At 40.3% G+C, this 20090-nt stretch overlaps 1 protein-coding gene across 4 annotated transcripts in view; it reads left to right on the top strand.

Annotated features, from left to right (window-relative positions):
* LOC144768424 (protein-glutamine gamma-glutamyltransferase 6-like) overlaps positions 1 to 20090 on the top strand; it is a 483154-nt gene that overhangs the window by 407752 nt on the left and 55312 nt on the right. For all 4 annotated transcript variants that reach the window (XM_078652069.1, XM_078652067.1, XM_078652068.1 and 1 more), the window contains exons 9-10: positions 10614 to 10862; positions 14445 to 14822. In XM_078652069.1, the coding sequence (XP_078508195.1) occupies positions 10614 to 10862; positions 14445 to 14822 (627 nt within the window). The remainder of the gene's footprint in view (positions 1 to 10613; positions 10863 to 14444; positions 14823 to 20090) is intronic.

Below are 20090 nucleotides of genomic sequence, written 5' to 3'. Positions count from 1 at the left end.
TCTGAATATAACAGTGCAGATGTGTTAGAAACAGTTGTAACAGCCCAACTTTGAGGGTGTGACAGAATCCCAGTATTTAGTTTCAGGGGACAGTTCAGTGGCCCAACTGGAGTCCCACATTCCAAACAACTACTGTCTAACTCTCCCTAGCTACCACTAACCTGAGGCCTCTCAAGACAGTGCTGAAAGAGGTTGATTAATTTTCAAGTGTTCAAGGAAAGTGTTTGAGGTGACACTCAAGAAAAAATCCAAGAAGCACCACAATCAGAAAACTGCTGAGAAGATGTTGTTCAAATCGAACTTGAAGATAATCTCACCTGAAGAGCCAAGAACACACGTCAAGTGCCGAGCCTAAGTAAATGTTATAAAACAAGGGGTAACCCAATTGTAGTCAAAGGACCTGGGTATCAAGTGTTATAGTTAACAGTTGGTCCTAGACGTAAATTCACCATACAACACAATTCCTATAGTTCAAATAATTCTTTACACAGTCCTCTTTAGATTGAATCACCACGGTTGTTAGAAAAAACACGACATGATAGATATATTAGCCCAAAATGTCAATTGATACATATGGAAACACTGAAACAAAATAGTTTTAGTCGAGTCCAGCCGGACTCTCTTATTTAATACACATTTTGAACAAAATTGGCAAATTTATAAAATAATTTCAAAACCAAGGGGCTCTAATAGTAGTAAAAGTGCACAGTGAGAGGTGAAAGTAAGTGCTCAAGTGATTGATCAAAGAGATCAGTGAAACAAAGTGCAAATGATTTATATACAAGAATGAGCCTGCCCTGACTGTAGAAGCTCGCAAAAAAAGTAGCTCTTTTTCACTAGCTCGTGGTTTTGAAAACCTCCGTATTCCTTGATTTGCACTGCTAGCAAGGGGGGAGGGGGGGGGGAGATAACAGGTGCAGGCTCCAAAGGAGAATGTCGACGTTTCGACCCACAAAAAGAACGGGTGAATTAATTCCTCAGAACAAGGTCTTCATCAGGACGGGATGAGGGAAGGGCAAAGGGTAACTCAATGTGCACGTAGGTTAAAAGGACCCCAATGTCAGTGGGCACCCTCATGTGGTACGCCACCACATGTGCGACGTTTGTCCGCACCAAAACTTAAAGCCGGGTTGGCACCATATATTATGTCGTCTACGGTGTTCCGATGCTGGTATAAGTGGTGTTGCTCAATTATGTTGCCGAAAGCACGGAGGAGTCAATCTTCTCTAAGTGCTGCTGATAGCTTCACTCTGTCTCTCAATGTAAACGCAGAAGCAAAGCGCCCGCCGTAGCTCACCAGTCGTCTTGTATATAAATCATTTGCACTTTGTTTCACTGATCTCTTTGATCAATCACTTGAGCACTTACTTTCACCTCTCTCTGTGCACTTTTACTGCTATTAGAGCCCCTTGGTTTTGTAAATAATTTTATAAATTTGCCAATTTTGTTCAAAATGTGTATTAAATAAGAGAGTCCGGCTGGACTCGACTAAAACTATTTTGTTTCAGTGTTTCCATATGTATCAATTGACATTTTGGGCTAATATATCTATCATGTCGTGTTTTTTCTAACAACCGTGGTGATTCAATCTAAAGCGGACTGTGTAAAGAATTATTTGAACTATAGGAATTGTGTTGTATGGTGAATTTACATCTAGGACCAACTGTTAACTATAACAAGCCTAAGTAAATGGGCAGATCCCAAGCATCAAAAGGTAGAAAAGCCAACCACCTTGCCTTGCAATAGGTGTGGCATTTTTTGGCTGTGGGATCCTTGAGTTCTGCGACAAATTCTCAAACACTGAATAACTGGGGTCCACAGATTTTGTGGGTGATTTTGAAATCCTCTAAGGCATGCCACTCAAATGGGGCATAAAGGTACTGCTTTTGCAGTGCTGCGTGGAGTCTAAATTAACTGTGCTGGTGATTGGGGGCTAAGTTCTGGGCAGCACTCATGTGAAAACCACAATTCTTACTGGCATGACTGCCATTACACAGTGCAGACAGTGTACTGAGTGGCAATAAGGTGTGGCCAATAATGTCCAGGACTAGAGGTGGACAGAAGTGGAGAGGAGCACCTATGACATGCCATGACACCTAAGACCTTATACAAGCTTTCATGCAACAGTTGTTTTGCTTGTGACTTTGCCAATAATACCCAGGGCAAGAGGTGGATGAGAGTGAGGAGGTGCACCTACGAGAAGCCATGACACCTAAGACCTGTCACAAGCAGTCATGCAACAGTTATTTTGCTTGTGACATGGCCAATAATGCCCAGGGCAAGAGGTGGATGAGAGTGAGGAGGAGCACCTACGAGAAGCCATGACACATAAGACCCATCACAAGCAGTCATGCAACAGTTGTTTTGTGTGTGACCATTTTACTTAAGAGTTCTAGTTCTATGTAATATGCACAGAGACAAAAACAATGAACAGAGAGATAATCATTTGCCTGTTTTCCTACAGGATTTTAAAAAGAACTCAGTTGTCTTACCCTTTACCAGGTCTGTTTCCCATGTGTTTTCTGAGATGGACATGGCTTGGATGACTGAGGTTAATTGACCAAGTTGCATGTTTTGTTTTGCCCCTTACCAGGGCTCAGATCTCCTCCTCAATAGCATTGATATTAAGGAAGGGAGATAACACGTCTTTGAGCATGCAGGGCCTACCAAGAGCCAGACCTAAATGATTGTATGTTAGACCCACGAATCATACGCTTAATCTGTTGTATGCTCCAGTTAAAATGTCTCTTCTCATATTTGTGTGTGGTTTGGATGAATCTAGTGCAACCCCGGATTGTGGGTTTGGTCTTATCACATAATATTGCTCCAATACTCCATTCACATAGATAGATGTACAGAAGGAAGTGAGTGAAAAAGCTGAAGTTGGTAGGGAGAGACTGTATAACCAAAATAATGAAACATGATCTGGAAAATTCATGGATAATTCAAGATGTGTTGGCTGTTGGACTTGGGATGGATTGTATTCAGTAATCCTCACTGTATCTGGATGAGAAATCTACGAAGCATCGTTGCAAATACAGAATTGAGATGCTATGACTAATCCAAAAAGAAAGTACTGGTTGGTAGGTCTTAATGGACCCTGTCTCCAGATGCAGATGTAAATTTGCCAGGTTTGAGCATTCATTAACCGGGAAGGAGTTCAACATGAAGTAGACCATCAGTTTGTAGTGAAACAACTTGGGGTCTAGCTTCCAATTACTCCAAATTGCCACCTCTCTGGTCTTCTCTTCTGCTGCTGCATCTTCTGTAATAGTTGTTCGTCGAGCGCTTCAATATAAATAATTCCTCCTTGATGTTCTGTAATCTGTAATGTATACATTGAAGAGCTTTTAACAGAATGATCCTTAATGTTTATAAAATCATATTGCTATAGGGTAGGTAACACATGTATATAGTGTTGTGTGATAGGGATGTCTCAGTCCATTCAGGCTAGGATAAGCCTTCGTGGAGTACCATCATCCTCTAACACAGTCAGGCATCATAATTCTTGGGGATAGCAGGCTAGAATATAAACAGTGTGGCAAATGATGGCATTAGGGTACATCTTCTGTCATATTGGTAACAGAAGACCAATCTAACATCTAATGGTGGTTCTTTGGTTGTGAGAAGGTCATTGGAAGCCATTAGCAATCACACTGCTCCTTTTAGGTCTCAAAATCACGAAGCATTATGTAGTCCAAACATATACCCACAATGAAGGATAAAGTCTCTTTTTAGCTGGTGGCAACTTAATGAATAATGGCAAATTGGAAATTTGATGAGGGAGTGTTAGCCAAAGAATCAGGCCTGTGTACGTTAGAAAGAAAGAGTTTGCTTGTGCTATGGACCTGCAGAAATTGCAGCCCTAAATCAACAAGTGCTGTACTGCATCATAGCTTCTTCAGATGGCTGGAAAAATATCAATAGCCGATGTGATGCTGATGAATACAGGAATCTGAACAGCAGCTTCTCTAATTTACCCACACGGTTGTTGTGTCCTAGAAAAGTCACAGCGAGAAGAAATAAAAGAAGTGAATCCAACTAAACACCTTCGCCACTACAAACTAACCTATGGATGCAATGACCAGTTGGATCACACTAATTACCTTTGCTACCTTATTCAAACCTTTGGATGCAATGACCAGTTGGATCGGACTTATTGCATTTTCCCCTACCATCTACCTAATGAAAGAAATGATCAACCGAATTGGACTTATTTGTCTTTTCTTCCACCATCTGATCCATGGATACCGTGGATGACTGTCGGCTTTCAATGTGTCAGCGTGAAGGAAAAAGACAAAAAATAACATCTGAGCCTTTCTTCTGTTGCGAATCTAATGGTTGCTAAACCAAAACCGTGACTCCGAAAAGACACCAGAGCAATCAAGCAAAGAACTTAATGAGTGTATGTGTTAAAAAAAACAGCACAAATACAATTTCTTGACAAACACACACGGAAACCTTTTAGAATACTTTAACAAAGTGCATCCACTCAATATGTACACCAACCTGACAACATTACAGCAAACATCAAAATAGAGAAAACAAAAGGCAGTTTTCAGATGCACATAGATGAACACTGTGTGGTAGACGTCCTCGTTCAGCTGCCCACAGTTTGTGTATACAGTTACTGAAGTATTCCCATAAATAAATCCAGGATGCAGGAAGGTGAATTAAGTGAAGTTTAATCCAGGAATAAAGATCCCATCCACATACAATGCCAGCAGACATCAACTGACTGGTATCAGAACATTCCTAAGTTAACATTCCTGACATACCTAGTGACATCCTAAGATTCTATTAAGATTCTATTAAAGCTGCAGTGTTAACTAAAAACCACAGTGTTAATTATCACACATCTCCTTCCCTCCAAAACAAAATTAAAAATAAAATATATACATGAATTTAAGGCATATACATAAACTATACAAAATCAGCAAGATAAGAAGGCTTCCTAGACACACGTTTGGAAGACCTAATATTTTCAGAATTGATAGTCTTACCATTGGTCAAATTATCTTCTTTGAAATCCAAGCTTTCACCACCTTGCAATTTATTTCTAACAACGACAATTCTGTTTAGATTCCATATGCGATGATCTTGAGTTTGCACTGCATTGTTAAAAATTTTTATCACTTTGATAGGCTTCATAAACTTTGTTTCCGAGCTACCCACTATGCCAGGACGTTTGACCATGACCATATCACCAACACAGACAACAGTTTTTTAAACATTTTTTTTAACATCAAAATATGCTTTCCTACGTACAGCTTTATCCATCTCGTTTTTAACAATGTCATCTTTGTTGCATACGCATTCTTTACCCTTCAACGTTTCATACTTATTAACCCAAAAAGGTTCCACCTGTGTGTTAGGAATTCTCCCACGAAACAACAAAAATGGAGTCTTTCCAGTTGTAGCATGAGGAGTATATCGGTATTCTTCTATCTTTTCCATAACACATTTTTTCCAGTCAGATGACAAATTCTTGGCTAGACTGATAGTATCTTTGATCACTTTGTTGAATCTCTCGACCATGCCATTGGCCTCAGGGTGATAAGGAGAACAAGTTTTATGCGTAATACCCTTAGAAGATAAATAATGTGCCATCTCTTTGGAAACAAATTGTACCCCATTATCTGACAAAATGGTTGCAGGAAAACCTTCCTTATAAAATAACTCCCCCAAGCATTGAATAATCTTACCTGAATCAATTCCTGACAAAAAAAAATCTCTGGCCATCTTGAGTACATATCAATGACCACTAATATAAATACCTGAGAATCCTTATGTTGTATAGGACCCACCAAATCCAGAGCTATGTCCTGCCAAGGACCACTAGGTCTTTTTCTTAAAAACATGGGTTGCGTGTGTGTATTATAAGATTTGTCGCTAACATTACAGTGTATACATTCCCTAATTACTCTTTCGACCATCTTATCCATGCCTGGCCACCAATAAGACATGCGAAGCCTCTCTTTGCTTTTGGATAATCCTGAATGAGCAACATGAACTAAATCTATCAAATCTTTCCTAAGACTAGTTGGAGGAATTAACCTTGTCCCACGAAACAACAAATCACTATCAACAGATAATTCACTGCGTACTGTCCAAAAAGGCTTAGTTGAAGAGGAACCTTCCTTGCTATTAGCCCAACCATTTTTTAATAAAGACATAACCTCACATAGTGTACCATCTTTAGCCAATTCTTCTGACCATTTCTTTTCTGATAGAAATTCGTAATCGACAGAACAAACCAATTCATCATCTAACTCCAAATGATCATCATCATCCAAATCACTTTTAGAAACAAGACGTGAAAGAACATCTGCTATTCCATTATCAACACCTGGAATATATTGAACACCAAAGCTATATTCTTGTAAGCCAATAACCCACTTTGATATTCTCCCAGACACCAGATCCAAACCTTTCTTACTAAAGATTTCCACTAAGGGTTTATGGTCAGTGTGGACATCAAAAACTAGACCCCAAAGAAATTTCTTCAATTTTTTCACCGCCCAAAACACAGCCAAAGCCTCCCTCTCTACAACAGAATAACGAGTTTCAGCGTCTCTCAAACTTCTAGACAAAAACATTATGGTTTGCATGCCATCAGGACCATTTTGCTTCAATACAGCACCTAACCCTTTTTCACTTGCATCTGTAACTAATATGGACTTAATCCTAGGGTTGAAACTCTTTAACGCAGGAGCACTGTTTAGCCTTCGCTTAATTTCGATGAATTCGTTGTCACATTGATCTGACCAATGAAATTCCACACCTTTCCTCAACAAACATCTCATGTTCACAGTTAATTCTGCAAAACCTTTTATAAATTTTGCATAATATTCAATCATGCCTAAAAGCTTCATGAGTTCAGTTTTATTCTCTGGTGCCACCATTTTGTTTATAGTGTCCACCAATTCAGGTTTTGGTTTCACACCCTCACCAGAAATATTATGCCCTAAGTAGTTTATAGAGTCAGATCTGAATCTACATTTGCTTGCTTTTATCGTGAGATTGTGTTTGCTGAATTTTTCTAACACCATATTCAGAGTTATATCATGATCAGATATATTTTCTGCAAAAATTAATACATCATCTTGATATATACAAACGCTAGGAATATCTTTTAAAACTTTTTCTATCACCCGTTGAAACACAGAGGAAGCAGATACTAATCCAAATGGCATCCTCTTGAATCTATACGTACCAAAAGGTGTAATAAATGACGTAAAATCTCTGCAAGACTCTTCTAATTCAATCTGGTGATATGCAGAAGTAAGATCTATTGTACTAAAAACTTTGGCTTTTCCTAACAATACTAACAATTCAGCGATATTAGGTAGAGGATACCTGTCAACAATTACACATTTGTTTAGTTGCCTGAGGTCAATGCATAAACGCAAATCACCATTAGGTTTTCGCGCTGCGACGACTGGAGCCATCCATTCACAACCTTCTATTTCCTCAATTATACCATTTTGAATGAGTTTTTCAATTTCTTTTTTCATATCTTCTTTTCCTGCTAACGGTACACTCCGGACTTTACAACTCACTGGAATAGAATCATTTTTTACTCGTATCTTGTGTTGATAACCTTTGAGACACCCTAGAGTTTCTTTAAACACATTGGGAAAATTCATTTTAAGATCACATGCAAATTTGTCTTCCAATGATTTCCCTTCGATTGATTTTTCTTTCCCATCTAAAACACTAAGAATATTATCTCTCAATTGAATGCAAGGAGTAGCATTGGGGTCTAAAAATACTCCTAAGTCACCCTGATGTATCCAGCTGATAATGCTGTCTCCCTTCCTTGAGACATATATTTTTCCAGACGCTAGTCTAGATTTATACTCTATAAGGCCTATCAAATAACCATGCAACTTTATAGGTTTCTTATCATACCCATAAGGAATGATGTCAGGTTTTAAAAGAGACACTTTACCTTTCAATTTCTTAGTGAAAAATTCATCAGAAACAATTGTGATTTTTGCACCAGAGTCAAACAATACTTTGGTCTTTTTGCCCTCAACTGATATTTCATCAATGGGATCAGGTCTTATGCGCTGGATTTCTCCACCATCGCCAATGGTTTGAACCACTTCAATATCACAATCAGATCCAGAAGAAGTCCTCTAAAAAATTTCTACCTCTTTCACTTTAGATCTACTTTTTGTTTTGCATAAAGCAGTGACATGACCTTTCAATTTACACTTAGAACAGGTTTGTTTGAGGGCAGGACATTGTTTATCATTGGCTAGATGACCAGGTTTGCCACATCTAAAACACTTAAGTTCATATCCACTCTTTCTAGAATCTAGCTTGTCAGGATCCTTAACATATTTATCACTTTTAGACCTTACTATTTGAACTTTATTCTCTTTTTCAGTACTCTTTTTTATTATCGCCACACATTTGAGAGAATGTTCTATACGCTTGGCAACAGATAAAACTTCATCAAGTGAAGGCTCATCTTTTAGCCACAACTCATCTTGGACTTTTTCTATTCCACAACCAAACATAAATTGATCGCGAATGCGTTCATCAATTAAACCCCCAAATTTGCAAGAAGATGCAAGTTTTCTTAAACGAGTTACATAGGATTCAATAGTTTCTTCATCATTTTGCATGCATTTGGTAAATTGGTACCTTTCAAGAATAGTACTAACTTTGGGTAAGAAATGTAAGTCCAATTTCTTTATGCTAATTTCATATTCATTTAAGCCATTAGCTTCTGCAGGAGGAAGGTCAGGCAAATCATCAAAAATATCCTGGCCTTCAGATCCCAAACAATGAAGTAATAGAGAACATTTCCTCTCAGCACTGAGATTAGTCCCACAAACTTTAGCATAGCGTTCAAAAACCACTTTCCATTTTTTCCATCTGATTGGAGGTTTACCAGGACAAGATAGAAAAAACGGTGCAGCTGTAACATTTTGCATTTTCCTAAATGTTGAGGAATACTATAGACCTGTGAGAAAAATATATGAAATATATAACAACCAATCAAACCAACCAAAACGCTCATATGAGAATAAGTAAGAACCAATTAAATGCAAGGCTCGAAATCCAATCAAATTTCTTCTTTAAAATCCAGATGAAAAGGTTTGCTCCAATCAAAATTCAACTGAAAGGGTTTGACTGAGGTGAGATGCAGAAAACCTTCTTTCCTCACAAATGGAGTTGGTTAAAAATAAAAAATAAGAAAAGGTAAGAACCAAAATCCTGGTGTTGGAGAAAGTTTTTTTCACATGTAAGCATTAGTTGGGTGTTCACATGTATTTATGTAACAGGCAGCGTTAATTGAAGGCGCTTGTCTCATGTCTCAGGAAATTGCATGTTAAACTGTACAGATTGGCAAGCAAGGGCTTATTTAATGGAGATTATTAAATTCTGGGTGCTCGCGTTCAACTTCACGTTGAGGTCAGCGCGGGTCAATATGACAGATTTCTGTGTTTGTTTTTTTGTTGGAGGTGCGAACAGATTTTTCCTCAGGCAAGACACGAGACAGAGCGCGGGACGAACGCACAAAGGCAGCTGCTTCACGTTCCTCGCGCTCGCACAAGCCAATGTTTACTTCTGATTCTGGCTGCACGCGCTTGACATCGGGTCTTGGCGCAAGACAATCTTTGTTTACAATTGAGCGCTTCACACTGGGCTGCACGCGCCAATGTTTATTTTTGATTCTGGCTGCACGCGCTTGGCTTCAGGTCTTCGCGCAAGACAACGTTTGTTTTCAAAGCGCTTCACACTCGGGTACACACGCTAGCCTTCCGTTCTTCGCGCTTAAGAAAGATTATCTTCAATTAGGTGCCAGACGCTTTTATTTTTAATTAGATGCTTGACGCCGGGCTGCTCGCGCTAAGGCTATTAATTAGGCTGAGTCACAAACGCAGGGGAATGTGAAAGCGCAATGTTAGCAGAGTGAAATTTAAAGCCTTGCGCATATGAAAGTACAGGGTTTAAATAAAAGCGAAGACCACGCTGAATAAGCTGAAGTAAAAGGCTACTCACAAGTTGATTGAAGATGACAAGAGTTCTTGATGCTGGTTGATGTAATCATAATAAGTGCTAGGCAGTTAAGTGAGGGTTGACAAAAGTCACAGGAGGGCTAAACCTTCTCCTCACGAAGATTTGTGTTGAGATCTGTTCAAGATGATTCCTGAATAGGTTCCAAGCCGACTACGCCAGTGAAGTATTCCCATAAATAAATCCAGGATGCAGGAAGGTGAATTAAGTGAAGTTTAATCCAGGAATAAAGATCCCATCCACATACAATGCCAGCAGACATCAACTGACTGGTATCAGAACATTCCTAAGTTAACATTCCTGACATACCTAGTGACATCCTAAGATTCTATTAAGATTCTATTAAAGCTGCAGTGTTAACTAAAAACCACAGTGTTAATTATCACAGTTACCTTTTTACAGTATTGTGCCTTCCATTTGACTCTGTTGTGATGACTATTTGTGTGTTGTCCCATCGCCATTTGCTTCTGTATGGTAATATTAAAAAAGACAATTCTCTAAAAAACTAATAAAGTTCATATAAACAGTGCTTAAATGCTTCTGACCCCAAGTCATTTGCCTTTCTTGGTTTGTAGATCTTTATCGGTGCGGCCCTACATCTGTCCAAGCTGTTAAACAAGGTGATGTGGACATGGCCTATGACAGCCCATTTGTATTCGCGGAGGTGAATGCTGACCGTGTCACCTGGATCGTTTATGATGATGATGAAGAGTTAATGGAGCCAGTCCACACTGATATCAAATCTATTGGGCAGAAAATTAGCACAAAGGCTGTAGGATCAGATGAACGTGTGGACATCACTGATGCTTATAAATATCCTGAAGGTGAGAATGCATCTCAAGTCTAAGGAAAATACTGCTTTTCCTAATACTTGAATGCATGTTCAAATTTCTTTGTCCTTTAAGTCTGCCCTTATGTTTATGTCAACCTCTATTTAGTGAGAGGCTCAAATTCTAGGAACTACAGATTTTGACTGCAATGTAAAATACTTTTCTCAAATCTGTTATAATTCTTACGTTGCGAGAGTGACTGTGTATACTTGATTAGAAAATATTATTTTAAGTTTTGGCTTGTACGGCTTTTAACTAAATGAGCAATAAAGATGTATTACTAGTCGCATGACTGGCAAGAGAAAACCATCTTAAATAATTATTTGTTTACAGGGATTGCTGTTCATTCTCAATCACGTATACTGAATGTTACCATTTGTAATAATTGATTCATATAGGTTTATTGACATTTTTCATCTGCGAAGTAATGGAAAAGTTTTTACCTTTGAAATAAATCTTATTATTTGTTTAGATGAGTGAGTTAATATGTGACCACATCAGTGGGTGACTATGTACACTTTCATATCGCACTTCTTTCTCCAAACACAGTACAATATGTCAAAGGATTCTCTTGGTGGAAGTTTTAAAGACTGATAGCTGGTCTCTCTTTCGAAACTGAGCTTCTTTCTCCTATGAGCTCCTTCAAATTCTACAAAAAAAACCAATTTTCTATGGTCAGCCAAACTCCAAAAGTAGAAAATGGGATCTAGTCAGTGCAGTATAGAAACATATCCTTTAACTGTATGTTCTCTATTGGCACCACGTTTCCACACTTCTACCTCCTCATTGTGCCAACGGGAAATGGCTTTGTCATGGAGCCTAAACTATGCATGGCCAAACAACGCAAGCGGAACCTCTAATGTCTGAACCCTGCATGTGCCTTTACCACGCATATGCATGGTTTAGACGTTAAGGGGAATGCGTGGTTAAGACGTGGTCATTGTTAAGACCACGTTGTTCAGGCATGTGTGGTTGGGGATTGCATCCCAGGTAAGACAGGTTGTATGGTCTTTAATGCCCTTAGTGAGAAGGGCCTTAAATTAATCTCTGCTAAGATTTCAAAGTATGTACCCAAACGGAATCTCAGATCGGCCGCAATGTTTATGCTGACAATTTCAAGATTCAAGCGCATAAGAACGGGTGGTTCCCGTTTCTCTGTCCCTGGCCCACTCTCTGGAATTCCCTGCCAATAGACATTACATTTACACCTATTTTCAGGAAAAAAATGAAAACTTGGTTGTTTACTCTGGCTTACTGCTAGCAGCCCTAGAAAACTCTCCCTCCACCCTCAGCGCCAAGAGACCTTTCGGTATACATGTGCTTAATAATGTGGGATATAACGCGCATAGCTACTTCTTACAAAGTGTCCCAGCACTACGATGCTGAATCTTGAGAATAATGTTGCCCATCCCACAGGATAAATCTTACCTAGATCCAAAAAGCCAGGTTTAATGGGGCAGATTTATGTTTCCTGGCGCATCCCTGCAAATCAGCAGGGAGGCGTCAGGAAAGATGCGTCACGCAAGTTTACCCTTGTGCCACAACAGATGCGTCCCATTTACAATTTGGCACATCATGGCGCAAGGATAAACAGATGCGTGTCGCAACTGCCGGGCCGGCGTAAGGATGGCGCAGTGCTGGAGTTGCATCGCGAGCGCGACGCAACTCCAGCACTGTTCCAACCTTGCCTATGTCCAAAATGGTGCATCAAGCCTTACGCCTGCTTCAAGCAGGCACAAGGTTTTGACGCAATCGAGGTCGGAAAAGTGACTGAGTTGAAATCTTGTAACTTTCACTCAGCCACTTTTCAGAAGCGTTCCTGCGCCCGAACGCCCCCCCCCGCTCCGGAACGCCCACATGAAACCCGACGCAGGTATCATGTGGCGCAGGGCTTTACAACATGACGCATCTCCCTAGATCCGTCACCCCTCAGCATGGCACCGGCTTTACGCCCCCTTTGCATCACAGAAGTGACGCAATAGCGGCGCAAAATTGGCGTACGGGACTTGTAAATCTGCCGCTTTGTTTTTTCTGAAAAAGGTTTCGGATAGGACTGGCCGAATTAACACAGCAAGAGAGTTACAGATCTTGGGTGTGAGAAGGCCAAAGGACCAGCATCCTATTTTGGCTCTTTTAAATTTTAGTTTTCTCTATGGTACATCACAATCAACTGAAGATAGCGTAGGCCGTAAGAAGAAACAGTAACAGATTGCATTAAAGATGATTCTTTCCCTCACCTGCAGCCTGTGCAACTCTTTTAGTGTGGGACCGATAGAGGCCCTTTTCGGTAGCTTGAGCAGTGCCCAAACAGCAGGGTTCTGAACCTGTTGAAGATTGTTCAGATGGGGTTGGGATACAGCCACGTAGAGGACATTGCAGTAGTTCAGCTTGGATATCACCAGGACCCGGATTACCATTTTATGGGCAGATTCAGGTTGGAGATCGAGGATTTTCTTAAAGGATCTCAACACCCCACAAAACATTTCCCTGCAAGGGCAGTGATCTGGGCATCGAAAGAGAGTTTTTTGATGAACAAGATGCCCAGTATCAGGTGGGATAGACACAGAGTATAGCATCATGCACATTTTTCCAGCACTGAATCCACTTACACCTCCATCTTTGCATTTACTGAGTTGGTTATCTCCATATTCTAAGAATGCAGAAGCAGTCAAATAAACAACATCCCCACTTCTGAATGTGCCTCCTCAAATCAAGTAGTATTTTCGGCAGAGCTTCAAGTCTGAGTGTAGATCAGCAAAGAAAGGAGAGAAACAGTTAGATGTCTTTCAGATTTAAAATACTTGGAGAAAACAAAGCAAATCACCGGCCAAAGTTGCAGAGGAAAATTGATTCACAAATGTCAGCATTGGCTTGAATAAATTCAACAGAATAAAATCAAGGATTGCTCTTGAACCTGGGAGCTTTAATGGTTCAGAAAGTCACCCAATATAGCCTTGGCATTTAATATTCTCATACATCCTCAGTGTAAGCACCACTTATATAATCAATCAAGAAAACATTTGGGATGGAAATGGGAGAAAATTGATCTACTCTTTTTGTGTTGCTAGTTAACCACACGGTCAACCCCTTTGGTGTTACATTCTGAATAATATTAATCAGAATAGGGAGGCACTTTAAAAAAACAACCCCTCTTCAGTTTCTGCAGATAGTGATATCTATTGACGTTCATTTTGTAAGTTGTTTAAAAGTTACGGTTATGTAAATTTACATAGTTGAAAATGAGATAAGTTAACCACTTAATAGGCATTGGTGGTAACGTGAAAATACAGTTTGTCCAATACCCGATATCCAGAAGGATGAATTTATGGGGATGGAAAGATTTACTCAATGTTCACTTCCTTCATTATCATTGGATACAGCATACCTTCTCAGATTCAGTGATGTGTATGACTGTTTGTAGGGGTCTTTTTTTGGCTGTGTTCCATATCTTCGACTTATATCACAGTTGTGTTCGGGATCTCAAGTGAGCCAAGATAGAACAGTCTGTCGTACTGTACTGACCATGAAATAAGAAACATACCTGATATTTATTTCCCCTTTTCCCTGCTTGATTAGGATCCAAAGAGGAAAGAGCAATATTTTTGAAGGCTCGGGAGAAGCTACTCAAAATGCATGTAATGGAAAAAAAAGGCAAAAAAAAGGGCAGTATTGGCAGTTCAAGAAGAGAAAGAATGAGGAATTTTGCCGGGATGTCTGAAGATGAAAATGGCCGCAGAAGAAAAGCAAAAAATCCACAAGTATCAGGGAAGTTCAAGTTGTCTGAGCGCCCTTTGATCAATGAGGACATCAACATAGCATTAATTCTCAAAAACCCAACTTCGAGTCGCAAGACTATTCATGTGAACATCAGCGCTTCAACTGTCAGGTATACTGGACGTCCAACAGCTCAGATATTTAGCGACTCACATGATATTAATGTGAAACCTAACAGTGGTAAGTTTGAAAATGACTGCAGGGTCAAAGTAAAAATTGGGAAGATATATTCAGAACTCATGAAATGGGGGCGTGGGGCGATAAGCAAAGAGAACAAATGAAGCAAGCATTCCCTGGTGCAATGGTGGTTAATGCTCATTAAGTAACTAAAGTGGGTTCCCTGACCAACACAGGCATTTACACATCACTCTTCTCCCTTGTCCAAGGCTATATATCATTAAGGTCTGACTCTTCGGAATTCAAACTTTAGAATTACTTCCAAAGAGCAGGTTACATTTATTAGTACGCCCTCTCTTAGTTCCAATGTTTATCTGCCGGAGGGCAGGTAAGTGTCCCTCATGCTTTTATGCCCCTACTGTGATTAAAGGCTTTGCTGCTCGAAAGGCTTCCACTTGTCTTATGGAACACTCTCTATATAGGCAGGTTGCACTTAATGAGGTTCTGTAAGGATCTTTAACAGCGCAATGCCTTAAGATGGCTGGAAGGTGAAGTAGAACCCGATGAAAAGCAGGCACACCAATGACATATCGCATGGATCTTGAGACTCTTGACATGTGAGGGAGCTGGTGCCCAGAGGTACAGCTCGCCCTTTTGGTGCATGGACGATGCTGCTCTGAATGTGTGACAGATGGAGAGCCAAGAGGCTTTGCTGAAATGGATGCATTGATACCACATGGTACACCCCAGAAGGGTCAAATAGAAGCTGAAGCATAGAACTCCCCAATGCAAGCTATTTGAAAGTATTAGAATTTGGGCTGAAGCACAACTTACTGATTTGTTTGTGATATAAGGTACATTCTGCCAACAGATACTTGAGTGATCTATGTGTAACTTTCCTAGGAACGTGGGTGCACATTGCATGCAGTTGGAACACCACTCTCAAGCGAGTGCAGCGAATGTTGTTCATGTATCCACAAGAATCCAAAGAACAAATTTGTACAAGAGAGCTCCCAGTAAACAACCAACACAGTACACGTGCTAAGTGAAAGTAATACAACAGTGCACAACATTTAAACCATAAAAAACAAAACTAAGGTGATCTGCCTTTTAAAGTCAGAAGAAATTAGTTGGGCAGCGGTTTTACTATTTAGAGGGACACTTGTGACTTAAAGTCTCTTGAGAACCAAAAACACTAAAGAGCTTTGATGTTTCAGTCTCTTTCTGGTATTGATTTCCAACAGGGTCTTCGAAGGGTAACCCTTTATGGGTAGCTCAAAGAGAGTTGAGGGCATATAGCAGTTGGCGGTATGGCAGCTGCAGATAAAAACTAGGAGAGAAAAAATCAGCTACTCCCGTGAATCTAAAAGACTGGGCCCTGCCCATTGCAGTGGCTATTTCCACTAATAAAGGAGGGTGTCACCATTTCTGGCCCTGAGGAAGATCATATTGGAAATCAGTGTCACACAGGGGTAGGAATTAATGCCAACGATCTTCAGTGTATTTACTTCCCAAGAGACTGAGTCATTAGTGGTATACTATCATTAAAATGTGTATGTCAAATTTGGTTCAATTTCATTTAGAGGACTCTGACAAGAAAGATTGGGACTCATCATAAGTTACTGTAGGTTATCAAGGCAATGTCTGGCATACTCAATATATCACAAATAAAATACATACCATAAGATCATCCCTGTCAAAAAGAGGGAGTTCTATAGGAAGTAACCTCAGACTAATTTTGTTTGCCCTGGGAAATGATGCAGCCATTATTTAAAGTTACTGTTGCTCCACACGTAATATCTTTCCAGTAAATTTTGTTCCGTTGCGAACCGTCCTGGGTCATCAGTGTTAGAAATGGGGGGTCTCTTGTTGGTAGAGGTAAGTACCTTTGTCCAAATAGGGACCCTTGCTTCAAGTCAGGGTAAGGGGAATACACTTCTAAAATAACCCCTAAGGGATGTGGAATTTATTAAAATATCTACTAGTCCAAGGGGCAGGTAGCTTCATAAATCTACTTGTCCTGCAACAAAATCCACTTACCTCTTTTGTGCCGTGTAATGTATAAAAACTGATATAGCCTCTCAGATTATAACAGGACTCATACCATAGTAGGGTTTGAATACCAGCAATTCCCTTGTGTTCCCACATTTCCACAGATCTACATACTGGAGGGGAAGGTAGTGATAAGCAATAGTTCCAGGGATGGAATGCCCTTTTGAGTCTGTGCAAACCTACTAACTTGCATGTTTTAACGGTTTTCACCAACTCTTCTCTAATCTTTTCCCATACTGAGAAAGGTTGGAAATTTACTCCTGATAATAGGAAATGTAAAACTTCTTCCAGGGTTGGTAAAAAAGTTGTTGGATGGAAAGTGAACTTACAAACACTGAGATTTTCGAATGTGCAAATCTACACATGCATATTTGCTCATGCTAAAGTGCTGTTCACAATTATTTTCTAGGAGTACTATTTCTTGTCCTACTTCTTATGAATTCATGAAAGCCGTATAGCTGCACTTAATGCATGGACATATACCACGGGTGCACTTGTGAGACTTTCTTTAATAATTGGGCTTCTAATTAGGTCTGGTGTTAACCATGACCTTTTGTGTTTATTAACATTTTCTCTGTCTCTCTCTCTGTCTATTGGCTGGCTTCACTGTAAGTGACAGCATTCTGCTCTTTCACAAGGAGCCTTTCAGCACAAAAAGTAGTTTTGTTCATTGTCAGGAACTACTGTGGCAATGTGTGCTTTTTGGGACCAAAAACTATTTTTACTTTCGCCAATGTTTGTTAAAATGGTGGTTTTATAAAAAACATGCCAAAACAAGTCACACACTGAAAAAACCAAAATGCTGACCTCTAATGTCAGACCTACTGGCTTTGCCAATGCTTGTTTTGTTTTAGGTTTTACATAATCCTATTGAAGCTGGTTACACTGATTTTCCATTATGAATATTTTTGGGAAATACTAGTATACATCAACACATATTACTAAATGATGCTGCAAAGAAATTGTACGTAAAATTTTACAGTAATTTAGCTAAAAACAAATTTCTCCTACTTGCATTTTTTTGTGAACATTTTATTTTGAAAACAAAAAATCAACAATCTTGCTTTCAAGCTTATGTAAATATTTGCACCTAAACAGAGAGCATTCTGGGAGCATTACACGTAGCCTCATATAGCTAAACTTTGAAAACACGTGTACACATTTTTATACTGGAACCACTGCCAGTAGTGCAGTCAGACCTTACAAACTTTACTTAGAGCGCTCACCCTAATAATAAAGGCTTTGCATTAGTGAACCATGAATACAAATTTGAACAACTTAAACATATGAGCACAAATATTAACTTTACTGCAGACAATGTCCTTACCTGATCTATAATGTGGCACTGTAAACTGACAGCCAAAGGTTGTGTGCTGTATGGGGTTGGGCCTATTTGTCCCAAGAACAAAATACAGATTAAAACTTCTTGCCCTTGACCCCAAACAATATGTCCTTGGGTGTCGGGCTATAGGAATTCCACATCTCTGCCCCTGCTCACCCCCTTGGTAGCTTGGCACATGCAGACAGGCTTATCTCCGAGGCAGTGTGTAAAGCATTTGTGAACACATACAGTAATACAAATATGGCTTTCAGATGGTAGAAGTAGTTCAGTTCAAAACAAACTGAAGATGCAACACTGTTCACACAAAGTACCACTGACGCATCACGCAAACAAACAAAATGGAACTCAGGGAAGGTGATGCGTTCGTTCCTTACATTCAGGAAAGGTGATGCATTGTTTACTTGCACCGCGGGAGGTGATGCATTGGTTTCTTACTCCGTGGGGAGGTGATGTGTGGGTTTCTTACTGCATCCCCCAATGATGCGATGAACTTGGCGTCCCAATGCAATGGAACAATGCATGGATTCATGCAGCAGCAGGCCTTGCATTGAAATCGGTGCGGTGATCTTGGACTTCGGAGATCGGTGCACTCAATGCGGCCTGCGGTGATAACTCGAGCCGTGGGCAGGCGTTATGACGATTACTTCGGCGATGCATTGGAAACAGGTGCGGATGCATCTCGCTTCTCAAAGGTGCTTTACTTTTCCCAGAACTCAGTGGCAAACAGCCTCCAGAGGTCAAAAACAAGAGCAGGCACCTCTTAGCAGGTCAGAACTCCCAGTAAGGAAGTTCAGGGGAGCTGGAGGTGAAGTCTTTGTGTCCCTGAGACTTCAAAACAGGAGGCAAGCTCAACTCAAGCTATTGGACATATTCTTCAAGCAGAGGACACATTAAACAGCAATGTCATTTTCTCCCTTCCTTGGCAGCAAGTAGCCACTGCAGGCCAACCCCAGACAGCAAACAGCGCAGGAGCAGTATTTATCTTCAGCTTCTCCAGCTCTTCTCCTTGGCAAAGGTTCCTCTAGATTCCCAGAAATTATCTAAAGTTCTGGGATCTGGGCCCCAATGTTTATACTACAACATCATGTGTTCTCTGATAGCAGAGAAGCCCTGTGCATTGTCAAAACCAGTTCTTCCTTTCAGGTGCAGCTTCCTTGCAGGAGGTGGAGACAGCATTGTGGAAGGCAGACCAGGCCCATTCCGCTGAAAGGAAATCTCCTCCTCCAACTCTAAATGCAGCCCAGATCCAATCAGCCCAGCCCTGATTCATCAGGCTCTTTGGAGCCACTGCACCTCCACAGCTCCTGCCACTCCAAACCCAGACAGTCAATCCACATCCCAGCAGAGGCACACTGGATGGCTAAGCAAGAAAATACCTACTTTCTAAAATGGTATTTTCAAACAGAGTGTAAAAATCACTCTCACTAAAAGATGCATTTTAACATTGTTAGTTCAGGCATACTAAATGTTGTTTTCCCATCTGGTTCCCAGGGGCAGTTATGTTATAAGATGTTATAAGCAAACCCCCCATTCTTTCCTTTGGGAACATATAGCTTTGCAATTGTGAAAAACGAAATTAGCAGTAATTCACTATGTGTCACACACATCAGGGCATGTCCTAACTTTCACATACACTGCACCCTGCCCACAGGGGTACCTTGCGCCTACTTTAGGGGTAATTAACATATAAGAAAAGGAAAGGGTAGGGCCTGGCAAGTGGGTGCACTTGCCAAGTCGACATGGCAGGTCTAGACTGCACACAGATACTGCTGAGGCAGATCTGAGTTACATTTACAGGCAGCTTATGTGGGTGACACAATCAGTGCTGCAAGCCCACTAACAACATATGATTTACAGGCCCTGGCCACACACTGTGCCCTGTACTAGTGACTGACTAGTAAATCAAATAGCCAATCATTAAAACACCAATCCATAAC

Source organism: Lissotriton helveticus, chromosome 7, assembly GCF_964261635.1.
Source record: "Lissotriton helveticus chromosome 7, aLisHel1.1, whole genome shotgun sequence".
In the NCBI taxonomy this organism is placed as follows: domain Eukaryota; kingdom Metazoa; phylum Chordata; class Amphibia; order Caudata; family Salamandridae; genus Lissotriton; species Lissotriton helveticus.
Note: the sequence above shows the minus strand (reverse complement) of the source record. Positions and strands in the feature narration are given on the sequence as shown.